Source organism: Columba livia, chromosome 2, assembly GCF_036013475.1.
Source record: "Columba livia isolate bColLiv1 breed racing homer chromosome 2, bColLiv1.pat.W.v2, whole genome shotgun sequence".
NCBI lineage: Eukaryota > Metazoa > Chordata > Aves > Columbiformes > Columbidae > Columba > Columba livia.
In genome coordinates, this window is record NC_088603.1 from 90,022,397 (window position 1) to 90,040,480 (window position 18,084).

General features: G+C 38.1%; 1 protein-coding gene across 15 annotated transcripts in view; it reads right to left on the bottom strand.

Moving 5' to 3' along the window:
* Positions 1 to 18,084, bottom strand: part of COBL (cordon-bleu WH2 repeat protein) — a 176,290-nt gene that overhangs the window by 89,394 nt on the left and 68,812 nt on the right. For 9 of the 15 annotated variants that reach the window (XM_065052786.1, XM_065052779.1, XM_065052784.1 and 6 more), the window contains 3 exons: positions 16,278 to 16,322; positions 13,813 to 13,907; positions 10,106 to 10,189 (listed from right to left, as the gene is read on the bottom strand). In XM_065052786.1, coding sequence (XP_064908858.1) covers positions 10,106 to 10,189; positions 13,813 to 13,907; positions 16,278 to 16,322 — 224 coding nt within the window. The remainder of the gene's footprint in view (positions 1 to 10,105; positions 10,190 to 13,812; positions 13,908 to 16,277; positions 16,323 to 18,084) is intronic. The other 6 variants (XM_065052791.1, XM_065052790.1, XM_065052794.1 and 3 more) reach the window with 3 other exon arrangements.

Genomic DNA, 18,084 nt, shown 5'->3' on the forward strand with positions numbered 1-18,084 from the left:
AGGAAGAACATCAAGAAATCCCAAAGTGCTGCCTTTCCATAGGTAGAGGATAAAGTGTGGTGGTTTTTTTGTTGTTTTGGGTTTTGTTTGTTTTGTTGTTTTTTGTTGTGTTGCTGTTGCTTGTTTTCGTTGTTTTTTGTTTGTTTGTTTTTTTCTTAATGCAAACAGGTTGCATAGAATATTTTGCCTCAAAAACCTTTTTTTCCCCTTTACTTTGTGAGGAGGAGGAAGGTGTCACAACGTTGGAAAGGCAAGTGGCTTTTAATTAAATAGTAGTTAATGACTTTGACTTGTAGAATTGCAAGTGTTTTTAGTTGATATTGTCTTTCTGATCTGTAACCCTTAAACTAGAAGTATCTTGTTTAACGTTTGTTAATTTAAGACAGCCACACTATCCACTATTACCCCCCTCCCACCGCTGCTGCACTAATCTCCCAGGCCAGCTGCCCAAATGTTTACATTTGAAGAGCTTTCTCTGTTTGTGCAGAAATGGTCTCTGCATAGTATCTCTCAACTGTACATTTGCCAGAATCAAGGCAAGAAAAGCCTCACTGCTGGAATTCTTGATTAATAAATAGTCCTAAATATTTCTTCTTCCCTTCCTCCCTCTGTCAAATCCATTGCCATTAGATTTTTAGTAGGCAAACCTCCACAGTGCACTTTACTGGCCTGACTCTCGTCCTATGCAAACAACTGTAAATCAGAACAAGCTCCATTTAGAGTCATTGAAATCAGACCATCTCTGTGTTGAACTGGGAGAGATCAAAATCTCTCCCAGTGTACCTGAGCATTTCCCGGGATGGAAAGAAGAAAATGTTATAATCAAGGAGGGAGGTGTGGGGGGAACTAAACACTAACAATTATAAATCTACTTGTAATCTCTCCATCTCTCTGTGTCAGTAAACTTGAGAGGCTGCCTACACAGCTCACGTCCTTGACATTGGTCGCTTCTGGCTCTTTCATCAGGTCACCGAGGTACTGACCCAGCAAAACACTTAGAGAGGTGCTTGGGATGACACTGAAAAAGTCAATGGGTCCAGCTCCTACAGCTACTCACCTATTTAAGAACTCTATGGGGCTACGTCTTGCTATTTGCCTTGATCTGCTTTCTCTTCTGGCCTTGCAGCTGACTATTTATAAAACCAGAAATATTTTCCTTAGTTTCCCCGAGTATTTTGAGATCTGCTAGAAAGTGTAAATGATATAAAAAAATAACTCAAGAAACTGGATCTCCCTGAAGGTACTATTACTTCATGCTGTTGTGAAAGTCTCTAAGATTGACCGCTATTTGTCACACTCCTTCCTCTCTCCAGCTCCCATCCCAAAATGCTGTTGAGAATTCAAATGAAAAATTAAACACTGCAGAATAAAAGTAGTGCCTGAAATTATTTGTAATAATTTCTGCTAATCTCAAAAGAGAATATCAGTATTGGAGCTGCACATAAGATCAATAAAACCTAACTTAACAGTTGTTTATTAAAAAACAGAAGAAATAATGTGAAACAGCTACAGAGACTACAGGCATAAGAAGGTGTCGTTTTGTAGTGAACACTAAGTGGCACACACAGTACTGAGTGCTATACAGTCTTTGCTTCACACACAGAGCTCCTTTTGGAGTTAAAAGGAGACCTGTAAGGCCTGCTAAGCCTCATGTAGGCTTGACTTTGCATGAGGGAACTAATCCATAGAGTTCACTTAGGAAAACTCCATCAAAGTAAAATGCATTGTGTCCTGTCAGCAAATGCTGTTTTGCAAATCCTCCCTCACCTACCATAAGGTGTTATTGAGACATAAGGTTTCACATGCTACCAAGCAGCTCAGTTTTGCCAGCGAACAATAATACGTAGAACAAATACGTGTGGAAATCATGAGATCATCTAATTAAAAGAAATGTTATTGTTTGCCACTACTTTTAATGAAATTGAGTCTTCACTGTCCACAGAAGAAGCTGGAAATGAATCAAATCCTATTAGCGCTCATGCCTCAGAAATTGTTTGCAAAAGAAAAGAAATTATACCTTAGCCAGTGTTGAAAATCTTCACTGTATCTAAAATCTACATATGCTAACAGAACATTTTAGACTAATGTAATAAATCTACGGTCACATGAGATTCAGACTATGCCACTACAAAAACAGGTGTTACTGTCCGAAAAAAAATTTCTATTGCATATTAGAAATATGGAGTCGATAAATACACACTAATCCTTTCATTACAGTAGCTAAATTTGGAAAGCATTACAAGAAATATTTTGGATATCCATCATTGAATCAAACAGAAATGTACTTTGCAGTGGAATTAATAATTCCCTGACTCAGTCCCAGACCACCCCAAATTTAAACACAAAAAACATTTTATGTTCAGAGAAATAGGTGAAAGATTTTTTAAGGAACTACATCTCTGCTTATCCAACTACAGAAAAGCCTGATCCTGGGATAAACTTTTCTTTAAAGGTGGTATTTTCCACATCACTGTATGCTTGCCAGTTATACCAGGAACAACATGCTGAATAAATTATGACCGAACATGAATTACAAGGCTATTATACCCTATTAAGGGGCTCTGGTAATATTAAATAGCAAAGAAGCAAAGCTTGAGTGGTTGAAATGTCACTAGAAAAATCTCAAATGGAATTTAAGTTTGTCTTTGAGTTTTTTTTTTTTTAATGTCCTTTTATTAATGCAAATTAAAAGCCATTGGTCTTATTAGCTGCCGCTTTATTCTATTTTTTCCAGTGAGTTAACTTCAGAACTTTTCAGTGAAATCAGTAACAGAAGATGAATCAGACATAAAAGGATTTGGGTGGTTAAGGGTGTGTCACCAGGTCTTAATTAAACATCCGAGGGAGATATCTGAGCCAATTTACGCCAGACCGACTGGGTACATCCACAGCATAGAGAACCCTGTCATGCAGCCCACGTCTGGAAGCTGAATTCCCTCACACCAGCCTAACTTAACTGTGCCCCTGTTAGGCTGGGCCTCCCTAACTCAGCTGCTTTGTGCTTTCCCTTCAATATGCCTGACACACACCTTTTTGACGTGCTTACTGTCATTTTGGTGCCCGAATTCTGCTTCTGGGAGAGCTGAGCATGAAAACTGCTGAGAAACTATGCTTCAGTTTTAAGTTAGTCCTGCCTAAACCCCATCAGAATCCATAAACTGGCAGATCTCTCCATCTTCATCAGCCAAAGGGCTTGATTCAACGGGCTCACTTAAAGCACAACTAAGAAACCAGGCTCCACAAAAAACGGTGACTGCTAGAAGAGGCAGATTCGGCATTTCTCTCCTGCCTTGTTCTCCCCTCTGCCCCAAGTTCAGTGATTCAATAAGAATACAGTAAATCCAGATTCAAAACCTTCTTCTAGTTGAGAAAAAACAATCTTCCCCCTCTTGTGAGCAGAGTGAGATTATTCTCTGTTCAAGGACATGAACGTGAGTTTAGCTAGAAAGAGACTGAGGTTGGGACACTCATCTGGGAAAGGAGCAACAAGCATTTGGGCTCTTCCAGCTGTAGTTTCAGCAACTAGTTATTTGCTGGATCTAACATCTGATTAGCATAAAACAGAGAAAAACATCTCTGGCGCTGGCTCTGGAAGCCAGAGCTACCACCGCACTTAAGTTATTTCGTTACTGGTCTGAATAGTTAAGCTTGCTCTTGCTCCCTCTCTGAGTCACTGAGTGTTTGGGTATTTTCACAAAAGGGTGCTTCCCACATCAAGAATACCTCACAGCTTTGTTCCAGGCAGTCTCCAGCCCAACAAGTATTTTGGTTTTCTTTGCAAAGGAGGAAATAATTCTCTCACTAATGGTCCTGAGAGAGATAGAAGATTGGCTGGTATCTCTGAAGGCAGGGAAGAGAACTGAACTTAGCTCTCACGTTTTGGCTAACATTGCTAGGTAGAAAGCTTTTAGAGTAAAAGCTTTAAATCCCTAAATCTAGCAGCTGACTCAAGGTTTCAATCGTGACAAGAGACAGGTAGCAGGCACAGAGGATGGGCAGAGTTTAACGTGCAACCTCTGCTGTGCAGAGTTCAGTGGCTTCAAAACCTGGGAAATCTGATGCTGGGATGCTCAGATGCAGTGTCCACCAGAAACCTGCATTGCCAGGGATTTAAATCAGGCATAGTTGTGCCCAGTTCCTTTTGTAGATATGGCCGTACTCAAGTCCTTTCAATCCTACTTGTTCCATGTCTCTCTGAGCATCTCAGAGCATTTCTTGAGAATATTTCCTTCAAAATGTCCTGGAAAAAACACTGTAGGAACTGAAGTTTCCGAGTTGTCTTTTTAAATGCAACAACTTGAACGTAATGCATTGCAACGATTTTACTCTGAATCATACAGTTTTATCTAAAGATGCAGATTCTGTCAACCAATGACGACATGATATACTTTTGTTTTTAATAAAACCTTCATGATCGCAAAAAAAAAAAAAAGTTTAGAAATGTGGTCCCTACAAACCTAATGCTCAGAAGCCAAACGGAGGGAAGTCCATCCTTAATGATTTGTTTTCATATCTCATGATCTCAAGCCACTTTTGTGTGGTGAGGGCAAGAGCTGACAAGTGATTTTTGAATGCATGAAGCTGGCAATCCTGTGGTAGCACAAGCCAAGCAGCACAGAGAGAACAGGGGTCAGCTGACACGTCTCTTCACCAGATACTGTTTTTAATAGCTTGTAACTTCACCATGCTTTAACCATAGATGCTGAGACCTTCCATTCCAGGTGTCTGCCTCAGGCTATTTTTCCTCTCTCTCTCTCTCTCTTTTTTTTTTTTGAGCCAGAGTAGTTCAGCTGGTTCTGAGATTTTAATTTTCTTCTTTACACTAACTCCAAGGACCTTTTCTTTGAAGAGGACTAGGAACACCATGACTTGGAGCAAGAACTTGGAATCTGGTGGAAGACCACCACCGTTTCAAGCACTTGCCTTCTGCTACCACATACTCTAAGAAAAATCTGAAGATATTATATTACGTAAAAGTATCTATGATTCACATGAACAAAGACAGTTAATAACCTGTGAGTGCACACCACAAAAGGAGGTGGGTACAGCTGCATCTCTTAGGTATGTATAATCTGTCTGAAAGGCACCTCCACGGTCTACCTAATCTATCCCTCTGCTCAAAGACAGAATCAAGTATGTGTAGCTCATCCTCTAAACTTTTTTTTAAGTTTTACAAATTAGGTGATGACAGGGATTTCACAGTCTCTTTAATAACCTGCTCCCTTGTGAAACGTCCGTGAAGTCCGAGATGTCGAACTCATTTTCACCGGGGGCCAGATTTAGGACTGTATAAAGGTAGGAGTAGATACTTTTATACAGTCGTAAAATTACATTCAGCCCTTTGAAGGCAACTGCAGGGCTGGTGTGCACCCAGTGAAAATGAGTTTGACATCCCTGCTCTAAGTTAAATGTTCATTGCTATATATAAAGCACATTACTCCTTGTCCTGCCCTCAACTGACATGGAGAAAGCAAGCTGATCACTGTCATCTTTGATACTTATTGGAATTCTCTGAATGCCAGTCACAAGTCATTTGGCTCTGGCAAACCTCCTTTTCTTACCAAGGGAAGTTAACAAGAACAATTCTTTTTCTGAGAGTACCACAGGAGATCAAAATAAATTTAACCCGACTGTGATGGTGAACCTTATCCAGAGATATCTGGTATTTAATAAATCTATTTTTCTTCTAATCATGTAAACATTGGCACAAATGAAAACATTGACAACCATACTGTGTCTTCCCTAGTGTCATCCTGCGGCATCTAACTACTGGCTTACAGCCACCCTGTAATGTAAGACTGGGGAGAACAGACCAATCTGATGTAGTATTTAGACAACTCTCTATACTGTTCGTTGAGTTTTCTGTTTTGCAAACAAAACCACACTAAGCAAAATTGTTTCAAAGCCAGATCACAAGCTATGCCTTTGACAGTGTACACAGATAGCTCTAACTGCATAAAACGCAACAGAACTATCCCAGGATTTGATTCTGGTAGTACAAATAAACGCACGTAATCAATATCATCCTAAGCACTGCCAGGAGACCAAGGAGCAAGAACATGAAAATAGAAATTTTAAGTGAATGTGATTGTCACACACAGGGGAATATTAAAAGTAGATGGCTGTTAACTTTCATTTAGATGACATGCCTAATTCCCTAAAAAGTACCTGGCCACGTGTGGTGAAATCCTTGACAGCAGATGGTATTAACTGATGACCTGGGACCTGACATGGTTTAAGAGAAATCACATTTCCAATCACTTCTACATCACTGTACTTGATCATTCTTTCAAACCATTTCTAAACTGCAGAAGCATATCATGAACGATCTAACTCCTGCCATCAATGAGGGTATAAAAGTTAGAGTACATTAACAGCAAACAAAGCCCTGAAAAGGTAAATGATATATAGTTTTTAAGGCCTTTATAGGGAAAATAACTGTTCCCGTCATTTAAGAAGTGACTGCCAAGGTTACTAATGCACAAGAAGTCTTGATGACATTTTTCAAAATTAAGTTCCGTAATTTTCTTCTGGAACCTGATCTTGCAATTATACAGATACTATGAAATTAAAAACACCCATACACATATCCTAAATGTATCTGAGAAATGTTTGGAATTCAAAATGACATTGTTTTTTCCCTGATAATTTTGTCCACGAACACATATAATAATAGCTATGACAGATTCATTAAGTAGGGAACTACTGGACTGTCTGCTTCATTTAGGTTCATTGATACTGTTTGAGTAACACATATTCAGACATACACTGAAGACACAATTTTTTAAATATGGTCCCAATGAAACTGCTCTAACACTGCTCTGCTGAAGCCCTGTTTGAACTAGAGAAACCTTGTGTGATAAGACTTTGTGCTGAAGCTTCAAATCCTCTGATAAGTGTCCCTGGCTGTACTTCTAAATATTTTTTCCAAAGCTGATTTATTACATAAACAAATTCCACATCAGAGCTCCACCTCGTTCAGCACTTGGGATGTGTTTTTTTGCTTTTGATTTATGAAAACACGAAGGCCCCCAAAATAAAACCAGCTAATTTTAGCACTGCATTGCAAATATCGGGTTTCATCATGATCAACTGTTTATTTGAGGACAGTGACACCAAGTGGCAGAGATGACTTAATCTCCTTTTTTTTCCCCCAGCAGTTCTAAATTCCAGCTCTGTCTGCCTTTGGCATAGAAAAAGCAGAATTTGTTAACTGTGCTGCAACTTCCAACTGCTTTATTTGTATGTTGTATTTATACACCGGTGTAATTCAATAGCATTTGGGTTGTGAAAAATCAACCCAGATACAAAGCTCATCTGCTTAGCACAAAACTGGAGCAGATTAAGGGCAAAGATTTCTGCTTAATTTACAATATACCATTAGATTTCAGATCCTTTACTGACGTGGTATAATGAACTGCTGCAGTCTGAGGATTGTCATGGCAAATTCCTTTCTTGCATTTTTATGCTCTCTCAGGTTTTAACACGTTCTTCTTTTTCCACCTTTATTTTTGCTGATACTGTGAACAAAAGTCCTTTCACCTCAAGTGTAAGTGTTGACTTTCCCATCTTGACTTTGAAAATCTGCTTCCTCATCAACCATCCAACTATTTTTAGAGGCATTAATAATTCCAGTAATAATTAGATAAATATGACACTGAGAATGGTTTGGTGGTTAAAAAGCGAATATAATTTGTGCTTAAATAAATACTAGGGACCTCTTCTTTCTTACACATTTATTCCATTCCTTCATATTGCACAGTTTGGTTTTGATTTTTTCTTAAATAAATCAATACCCAGAATAGAATTATTGTGTTTTCTACAATTCAGTGCACTTCAACACCACATAATAGAGAAAAGGATTTAAACTCAGCATACCCTTACCTCAGTTGTACCTCATGAGTTGCCTATTTCTTTCTAAGCCAGAAAAATTTTCCCGATCCAGACAATGCATCTCCTGGCACTATGCTGAAGGCAATGGCAAACTACTTTCCTTTCAGAAATAAATCTGCAGTTCTGGCTTTGATTACTGCACAGCACATGCAAAATACTTTCAGATGACCCAAAACAGTAACATAAAGTAGACCTGAGGAAACTGCAAAACAGGAAGCTTTTACGGGGTGACATTTTGCCAAAAGTCCTACCTTAGCTCAGTGAAACTTCTATATAATGAGCTCTAAATGTGTATTTCGTATATATGGTTATGTAAGATACCATGTATTTTGAATAAGGATACTCAGCTCCACCGAAGTAAAAACCTGAGGAAAAATTTTGAGCAAATGGAATAAAGAATTACTCAGAATGATTGAGAGTCTCAAAGTCTAGCCCATAAGGAACCAAGCTGAACTTTTTAAATTATAAAGTGCTGTCATTGTTGTTTTCCTTAAGTTAATACAAATTATCTAAGCCAACTAGTTAAGCCAAATTTAAAGTACTTCAGAAATTTTTCACCTAAGACATCACAATTGTTGACTTCCTTGAAGCCCATCTCAAGCTCATCTGAAGCCCATTTCAAAGGATGGACCTTCTGTACTGCTGAGTGGATCTGTTAGACTTATTTTATACATCTTCTGCAAGCTTTAACAGAATAGTTTCAAATTGAATGGAACTATGTTAATACATTCATTTAAGTACGTGCTTCTGTCTTGGCAGCATGAGTGCTCATATAAATATGAGTGTCAAGCCAGAAGTGAAAGACAAACACTGAAGAATGGCTACATTGTTCTTGAAGATGAAGTGTTTCTCTCTGAGGAAAGCACCACACACTAGCATGAAAGACCATTCAGAGTTATCTGAACCACCTTCATATCCTCACTTGGAATCACTCCTCTTCTTCCTTCTCCTCTTCTAGTATTTGGGTATCAAGATATTGAGATTAATTCATAATGACAATGAATATAAAACAGAAGATTAATTTATTTTAGCAGAGCTTGTGATGTTCTTTCTATATTTTTACCTAGTATATTTCAATTACCCACGTCACCCACTGCTAGTGGAGCTCTCTCACTAAAACATTCATCTTTATAGCATTATCCAAATTTTAGTATCAGAAGCAGCTTTCCCATTTCGGTACCCTTCCATTAAGAAGTCTTCAAGGATTTGTAGAGTTAGGGTTTTTTTAACCTCACAATCACTTCTCCATCTATTTCCCCTTTTTGACTTCTTCTGTATTATCCCTTTTATCTGGGATTTGTTCTCTCACTCCTCAGTTTTTTCCACAATTTTCTGTCACCCTTCTCTGTGGCTGCTGAGCTGTACAGTTTGTGGATCGGCATTCCTTTTCTAAATATTTGTTTGTGAAAGGGGGGTTCAGAGCTGAACTTCACATTTCAGGCTTCTATCACGTCATCAGAGTCTTCTCCAGGCTTTGAAAATATGGTAACAAAAAAACAAGCAATTAAAAAAAGCAACAAAAAGACACGCCATTTATAATGATTCCTAATCCACTGGAACAGCCTAACAAAAATATGTAGGGTTCACACTTCCTAATTAAATTCCTAAATCCTCAAAATTTAGTAACCTGTCAGGCACTTTAAAACATTTCTAAATGTGGTCGATGGGATTCTAGTACCCCAAAACCTACTGAAGTACTTAACAAAAATCCCTTCTGCTATTTCCAGTGTTTAAAACAAAGTGCTCTCCACCCTCAAAGCTACTTATGAAATGAATGGAATGCCACCATGCTGCAGAAGACATGTGAAGGGATAAAAATGAGAGGTGTGGTTTTATAACAAAAAAAGCCCCCTTTAAATGTCATTGATAAGGCAAACATATCCTTGCACCATGCAGTACTGTCACTTTTTTACAGTCACAACACCTATGTCCTTGGTTAAACTGCTTTTTTTTTTCTCACAACTGCTTAGAATTTAACTTCAAAAGAAACTTTATTTCCAGTGAAGCTATCAAATTTTATTTGAAGACAGCATATTGTATTTTAACTTCATCAAGATACACAAACTGTGCACTCACGTAACTAAGTCTGCTAAGAAGGAAGGTATTTCTACTTCTACTTTGCTAGCATCAGGAATAGCAGAGGTTTCTGGTTACTGAAACTGCAGGATCTAACAGGAACGAAGCAGCATCTACAAGCCATGTTAGTACTTACATCCAAGCTTCCTTCACTTGTAGATGCAGAACTAAAAACATCCTCCTCACCCCAATCTCTGTTCATCATCAAGTGTTCTTCTGTCTGCAACACAAACAAGTATCCTACACTGCAGCAGCAAAGGAAAGAAAACAGCAAAAACATGCCCAAGCAAAGCATCAAACCTCACCAAAGAACCAAGACAAACAAACTCAGTAGCGCTGGACCTGACTGCTGAGAAGCTCTGAAGTGTGTATTGCAGTTTCATGTCAGTGCTAAAATGTGGGAATTGTTTTAGGCTTCAGTATTCTAGGTTGAAATAGTACAGGAGTATACTTCAATTATAACTGTGATCTTGTATTATTTGCTAGCTACTGAGTTATTTTTTATATTTGTTGTATTTCCAAGTATTTTCTCCTGACTGCTGTGTGTTGAAGAACATGGTCTTCAAGCATGGGATTAACAGATGAAATGTTTCATGTAGATGAGGTTCTTAGGGATGTGGTTTAGAGGGGGTCGTGGCAGTGTTAGGTTAATGGTCAGACTTGATCTTAAACATCTTTTCCAACCAAAACAATTCCATGACTCTACAAAATTTCACTGATGTAGGCAAGGCTCTAAGAAATCCATAGGCAGAAAGGTTTAATAACAAGAATATAAAGAAACAGAACAATTCCTGGGCAAGGAGTTTAACAGGTAGTAAGCAACTCCTGTAGCACCAGGGACTAGACTGCAAATCTCTGCTATATGCAGACACAGGGAAACAAGCAGAGAACTTCTTCCCTGTCACTTGTCAATGATGGGACTGTTTCTGTGCAGTAGCACATACCCTACCTAAGCCCACGTTCCAATGATTATCTGCACAGGATCTCTGCTCTACTGCTTAGCAGTGCCAGTTTGATCTGGATTTAGCCTCACACACATCACTCATTTCACATCAAAAAGATAAGGAGTTCACAACATCTTTATGTTTTTTTTATGTCAGCTGCAGAAGAACAGAGGGTAACTGATCCAGCACAAAATTAGAATGGAGAGAACAAGATGACACCTGATCTGGCATTAAGCCTGCCAGCACAAGGTTAACCAAAGAAATACCTTCAACAAATTTGTATCAGCCATGAGAACAGGACTCTGCTTTCACTCTATGTCACAGTGTTTTTAATATAGCAGAAAGCTTTTTCGAAAAGTTAGATCTTGTGTATTGTCATACCACAATTATTGCTCTCAGTGACCTATCTGAGAAAGAAAGCACGCGTGTGGGCATGGGAACCTGAGCGTGGGCCTGTGGCGTGCAGTGACACCTGATCCAGGACGGTTTGCAGCACACGCTAATACTCTTCTTCCCTTGCAAAAGTAATCGCCTTCCCCCGTAACTCTGCAGTCCTACTGCTGTGCAAGACTTTGGACAACTCTTGCTATTAAACAGTACTAAAATACAGACTATGCATGGCCACATGTATGTGCATACACACACAACATCAATGCTAATCATAATGCAAACAAGGAAAAAAATAAAAAAACATAAGCAGAACCAACTTAAGTCTTGCGAAGGAGTAAAAATATAAGAACAACTGTAAAGAGCAGAGTTGAGGAACTCTGGCCCTTTGATTCCAGTGCCCTGAAATCACAGGGCATCCCATCATATAATCCGTTCGTAAACCTACCAAATCCTTTCTTAAAATAATTAATTTGCCCTCATTCTGCTAAATCTGTTCAGCAGTTTCACTGTTGTTTTGGCTAGAAATTGTCCACAATACCAAGCCAGATGTATTATAGCTATTTAACACCTGCTTGCTTCCGTGCGCTGCACTATTCTTCAGTTTTCTGTAATTCTTCCATCTATCTGAGTTCAAACTCCTACAGGTTTGTACTGGAAAGGCAACAATGACTTCTTTGCTGTACTAAACTGATTGATTTAGTTTATTTTCCAGCAGAGTATTTGTCATTTAAGGGTCCAATAAAAAAAATGACCAGGTAAATTCACTTGTCAGAATCAACAGCAAGAAAGACATACACCTTTATCTCAGAGTTAGAAACAGTTTCTCATACTTGTTTGCACAGTTCCTTCTTTCTCACATCAACAAGCGCTCCTCAGTATCCTTAGCATCTACCAAAACTCGTTTTTTGAAAACCCTCGCAGTGTCACCTCCTTTGTGTTTGATTAACAAGCATGAGGAAGAGAACAGAAAAAAAGAGTCTGCAGTCTTGGGACACTCATCCCAAACTCAGGTGTGAGAAGCCCACTGCAGTAACCACACAATGGGGATGCAACTTTTTCTAAGGTTGCAAGCGTAAATATTTTACAAGTTAAATCTGAGCTGCTTCAGGAGTTAGAACTCCAAAAGCACCGACTTCATGCCGAAGTTCAGGAAAATGGAATCAGAGGACAAACTATAATGCAGAAACTGTATGCTGGAATATATTTGGTCCTTCCAGAGCAACTACCGCCCTGCAGCGCACTCCAGGGGCTCCGGCTGAGCTCCCCTGTTTACTCTACTATTCCAGGCAGATACCACATCATTTTCCAGTTACGCTTTTGTTCCCTTCTAAATGGGAAATATTTTCTTATCAAGAATAAACACTCTGAAAGTGACTGACTTCCTATCTCATAAAATATAGTCTCCATGTGTCCGTTCTAACACCTTAAGAATAGCTCAACATCAACGACAGATCAACACAGTAATTCCCAATGTCCATAAAGGAAGCTATTCTCCAGCAAAAGCCCTCCAAATTTGATCATAATCAAAAGTGCAGAGAACTAATAAAGATTTTTGAAAGCTTTCACCATTTTAAAAACATGATTGAGAAGACTGGAAGGGTAAGTGAAACACCAGTCCATTAACAAGCATATATTTCTTAGTACTAGTTAACCAGGTGCAGATTTTATTATTTCATTGTAAATGTCTTGGAGGGCTATTTAAACTAGACAAAAGAAAATTCCCTTTTTACTCTGACATCTTAGAGTATTAAATACTTTACAGTCAAAATCAGTCGACACTGATATTTGTAGCAAAGGATGCAAGAAGTATGGAGTTCAAAGCGCAGTATTTTTTTTATGTTCCAGAGTTAGAAAGTTTTTCTGTACAATTTTATCATTAAGGCAACTCAACAGAATAAAACTATCTTATATGAAATTACTTTTAAAAATTTTCCAACTCAAGATTAATAACAAAGTTAAAAATGCCTAACATGCACCCAGCAGATACTGATCCTTCAGTTTAGCACTGCAAATTATTTCTTCTGTACCTGATTAACTGGTTTTTACACACTTGGAGATGGCAATAGCATGACTGTACAGAGATTCCTAAAGATATATATGCTTTAAAAGAGTTTATCACCCATGAACAGAAGATTTAAGAAGATAATCCTACTTGATATCTTAATTGTTCTGTATTTCATAAGTTCTTCCATAAATACAGTTTCTGGTCTGAGTACTACTAAAAAATTAACAGAAGTTGGTTGAAACTACTGGCATTTGTTAACACTTTCTGAACCCATAGCATTTAAAAAAAAAAAAAAAAAGTAATTGGTTAACCTGCCTGACTCAAATCAATAAGCAGCTGATATCTCCATCAGGCTGCACTAATTAAACATAGTTTATGCACCTGCTAATTACTCTTTGGAAGAAAGGACAAAATCCCCCAATCTACTGCCACCACCTACAGACATAATACATCTGGAAAGAAAACAACTGTCTTTAGTAAGATAGTATACAGCTGAACACTTACCTTGCTGCTTCTTCTATCAGCTTTAAACAATCCCAGAAGTCTTGTCTTTTCTTTTTCTATTGCATCATTGCTTACTGAAACTTTCCGACTTGGTTCTGAAACAATTACAATGGAATATTTTTTACATTTCTGAAATAAAGATTCAGAAGATCAGTATTTGAAAACATCATGGACTAATGGTGTATTTTTTATGAGCTGGAGATGTTATGAAATGAATTATCTAAGTAACTGCCAGATCCTGCACTTCTCATCGAATTTTTATTTGCTCTGAGTTTGTTCCAAAATCTAAAGGAGGCAAATAGTATAATTTAATAAACGGCAATATTTTCAATTGTAATTTAGTAATCCTTATTAAAAGGCAAAACATGAGCAAGTTGTTTAGTCTTCAGAACTCCTTCTTAGATATCTCACTAAAAACTTGTGGAGTACTGTAATACTAAAAAAAAAAACTTAAAAAAAAAAAGATGACAGTGACTGGATTTAACAATTCACAGGTCTGACCTAACACAGTGAAGTTAATGGAAAGAATCTCAATGTATTTGGATAAAGCTCCATGAAGACGAAAGAGACTTTTCCCTTGGAAAAGGGAAACTAACTTAAACCCACTGGTTGTGCTCATCTTTTCTCATCTTGGTGTTTTTATTTCAGGAGGGAAAAGAGGCAAGTATATAGGCATTTCAGGCTGTAAGAGCTCAACCATGCATGTCCTCCTTGAACCAGCTAAGGAACTGTATGAATACTCAGATGGTTCAGTCTCCCTCTTACGTCCCCCACATCAGCTAAGCTGGATGAACAAAATGATAAGGTCATGAATTACAGGGAACAACCACTGGTTTAACATTCAATATAAAGAGGATAAAGCTCTCCCACTTTCTTAATAGACACTGCACACTGCTATAAAGATTTCTCCCTGGTTCCAAACACATCAGAGTATCCCACTATCACACAGAAGGTTTAACGCAGAGAGAAAAAATGTTTTATCTTTTAAATATTTGCTATATTTGTTTAATAACAATTAAAAATAACGTGCAAAACTACTCGTTGGTGGACACAAAACAAATGTTTACTTCACAAAACCCTCATCCCAGAACTTCTGTAAACTGCTTTGCACTTCACACAAAGCACATGATTTTCACACAGATGACTTTTGCGTATCAACAATGTTAGGGGTTAGAAGGTGTTAAGAACATACAATATTTCTCGGCACAGTAGAAAAGATTATGAACCCAGAGGAAAACAGGGAGAAACTATCCCCAAGAAACGCTGCAACTCCACTGCAAAAAAACACAGTAATAAATTAATACCTTCCTCAAATACTAAGTGCTGCCCATGCTCATTCATCTGAAACTGCTGTTTTTCTGTTCTGGGCTGGAATGAAATGTGGATCGTGATTCCCTTCCCCACATAGTCTTCAACTATGACAATGAAAGGCTGGCATAAGGTATTTCAGTGACAGCTGATCATCAGCGTTACCACTAAACATTGTACAACACAAATAAATTGGGATTTTAAACGCAGCATATCATCTCAAAAAAACAAGGAGTCTTTATAGAGCTGTAATATTTTTTCTTAAACAAATACAGTACGTATTCACTCTAGTATTACGCTCTGTATGAAAGGAAGTCACAGCAAGTAATGACAGAGGATTAGGGGAAAACGTGCTGGCATTAGTGAAGCTCATGGCCTATTTTCTCTTGGCTAAGATCCGTTCAAATGGCTGTCAGATACCGGAGGTGGACTTTCCTTCCTCCCTCAAAATTTAAAGAAGTTATCCACAGTTTTATTTTGGTTATGTTGTGTTTACTAGTAATGCCCATTAGAAATGAACCATACCTTTCCTGAGGATAATTAATTTAAGAAATGTATCATAACACACTTAGTGGGAGAAAAGGATATACTGAATATACACATTTTCTGTTTAACTAGAAGCAGAAGCATCAATGTAGTCTAATCAAACCCCACCTGTCACAGCAATTCAGAAGTCAGCATCTATCCAGAGTTACCCAATATGTCTGCATAGGTTTGATATTAAAATTCTTTGTTGAATATAAATTGGAATCGGTGGAAGATCTCGTACATTTCAAAATATTATGTCTTTGCTAGTAAATAAATTGTGAACCCAAAAGACCACTGGAATGTTAGTATTTCTGAAATTCAACTAATCATGCTTTAGGTAACCTGAAAAAGCTTGGAATATTGTTAGAAGCACACCACTCTACAGAACAGCAAAATGACAGGATTTGTTAATTACTGGCATTTCAATGGCAATTACTGAAGAAGCAGTATGCACAGACGTGTTTATTCCAACCAAAAGCACAGACATGCTAGCAACACTTTGCAAAAGACAACACAGATAGCTAGTTTCTCTACAGCATTTTACACGACATTCTTAAAGATCCATCTACCAAACCCACATTAAACATAGTGTGATGGGAAAGTTTTCCCTCAGTAGCGTTGTACAGTACCTCTATAGTTCAGAGAAGGTTCAGACTGAGTTTTTGATGGAGGAACTGGAGAAGGCAGGCAATGAAAGGACAAGAGAAGACACATTAAAGTTCTAATATTGCCTCGTAAGTTACAACATCCATTGATTACTCCCAGTAAAGTTTTCCTACGCATCACAGAAAAAAAATATTGACCAACAACAGATATGCAGAGCTGCTACTAGAAGCAGTTGAGCTGTCTTTGTATTAATTCCCGATTCACTCATGAACCTGCTTCAACTGCTAAATCAAGTTAAGCAAGCAGGTGGCAGCAGAGCTTGCCTTTTAATAGTCCTTCAGCACTCGGTATTTCTCTTTCATGCAAGGAGAGAATGACGATCACAAAGTTTTTCTAGAACCTGCTCTTACAAGCACAGCCCACGCTGTCAGCATCTATGATGCCTTACTCATTAGTGAGAATGTGTTTTAAAAATCCATCTGTTCTGATAACTAAAACAGACTGGACATCTACTCAATGCACAATTCATAGACCAACTGCTACTGAAACCAATGGGATTATTCCTCTTGGAGATTACAAATGAGAACACAGGAAGAAAGAATTTGCTGGAACAAAGGAAACCTTTTGCATGTGTATTTACTGGTTTTCTCATCAGACACCATGGTGGAGAGTAAGAGGAAGGCAGAGAAGTCTGAAGTACACTCGGGATCATGGGGATTTTATCATAATGAAAGATACACTGAAAGGTTAAAAAAGAATAAAATATAAAGAAAAATTCAGAATGCAGAGAGCAGCGCATTATGAAGTGTTATATAACTTGCTGCTATAAAGCCAGCCCTGAAGTAAAGTCTTGGTTTTGACTCCCCAGGCTACAACCAGATTCAAGGATGAACATTGCACCAGTATATACACCATCACTTTCATTTTAAAGGAAAAGACTTTAAGTAAGATTTAGGCTAATTGGTCTATAAGTTGTCCCTGAAGTATGCCGAATGAATCCTGTTGAATACTCTGCATGTTCAATATGTTGCTCCAAAATGGTTGGCTTAATTACTGTAAACATGTCTCAAAAAACCAAATATGCAATTGAATTATGGCATGTTGTCAGCCACTTTTTTGAGCATCATAACAATTCAAAGGAAAAGGAGATATTTAGTTTACTTAAAAGTCTAAACTCATTGAAATTTGACTCACACAGAGGTAGAACTGTCACTTACCAAAGCAGTTTGAAAGAAGAGACAGAATGTCAACATAAATAAATAACTATATAAATAAAAAATAAGCCTCCTGCTCAGTGCCTGCAAGACTGACGTTATCTAAACAATATAAAGGAAATTTACCATGCTAGAAGTGATACCGATTGAGACAAACTGTAGGAGACAATTTTAATGAATATCGCTTTCTGACCTCAAAGAAGTAGCACTTGTCAATGTGTATTTTTAAGGTAGGTACTTTAAAGCACATCGCATAATTATGCTATTTGAATACACAATCAGGCTGGAAAAAACTTAAGCCCAAGAAGCTGCCACTTACAATATCGTCTATGAGAACAGAAAGTGAATAAATAAAAGAACAAAATTTTAAATACCAATACCTCTTTGCTGCTCTTCACTAAACCATCAATAACTTCTCTCTTTGGAGGGACTGCCTCTGAACCTATCCACAGTTTGTTTCGCACAAGCCCCAGTCTGTCGCCTCTGCCTCTCTGCTTTCGCAGCTGCCATGTCTATGGCATGTCTTCTTTCTTCCTCTCCAAACCGCAGCACAGGTGTGTGACAGGCTCTGCTCTGATGAGGCCCCCGTGTTACACACACCTGTACTGACAGCAGC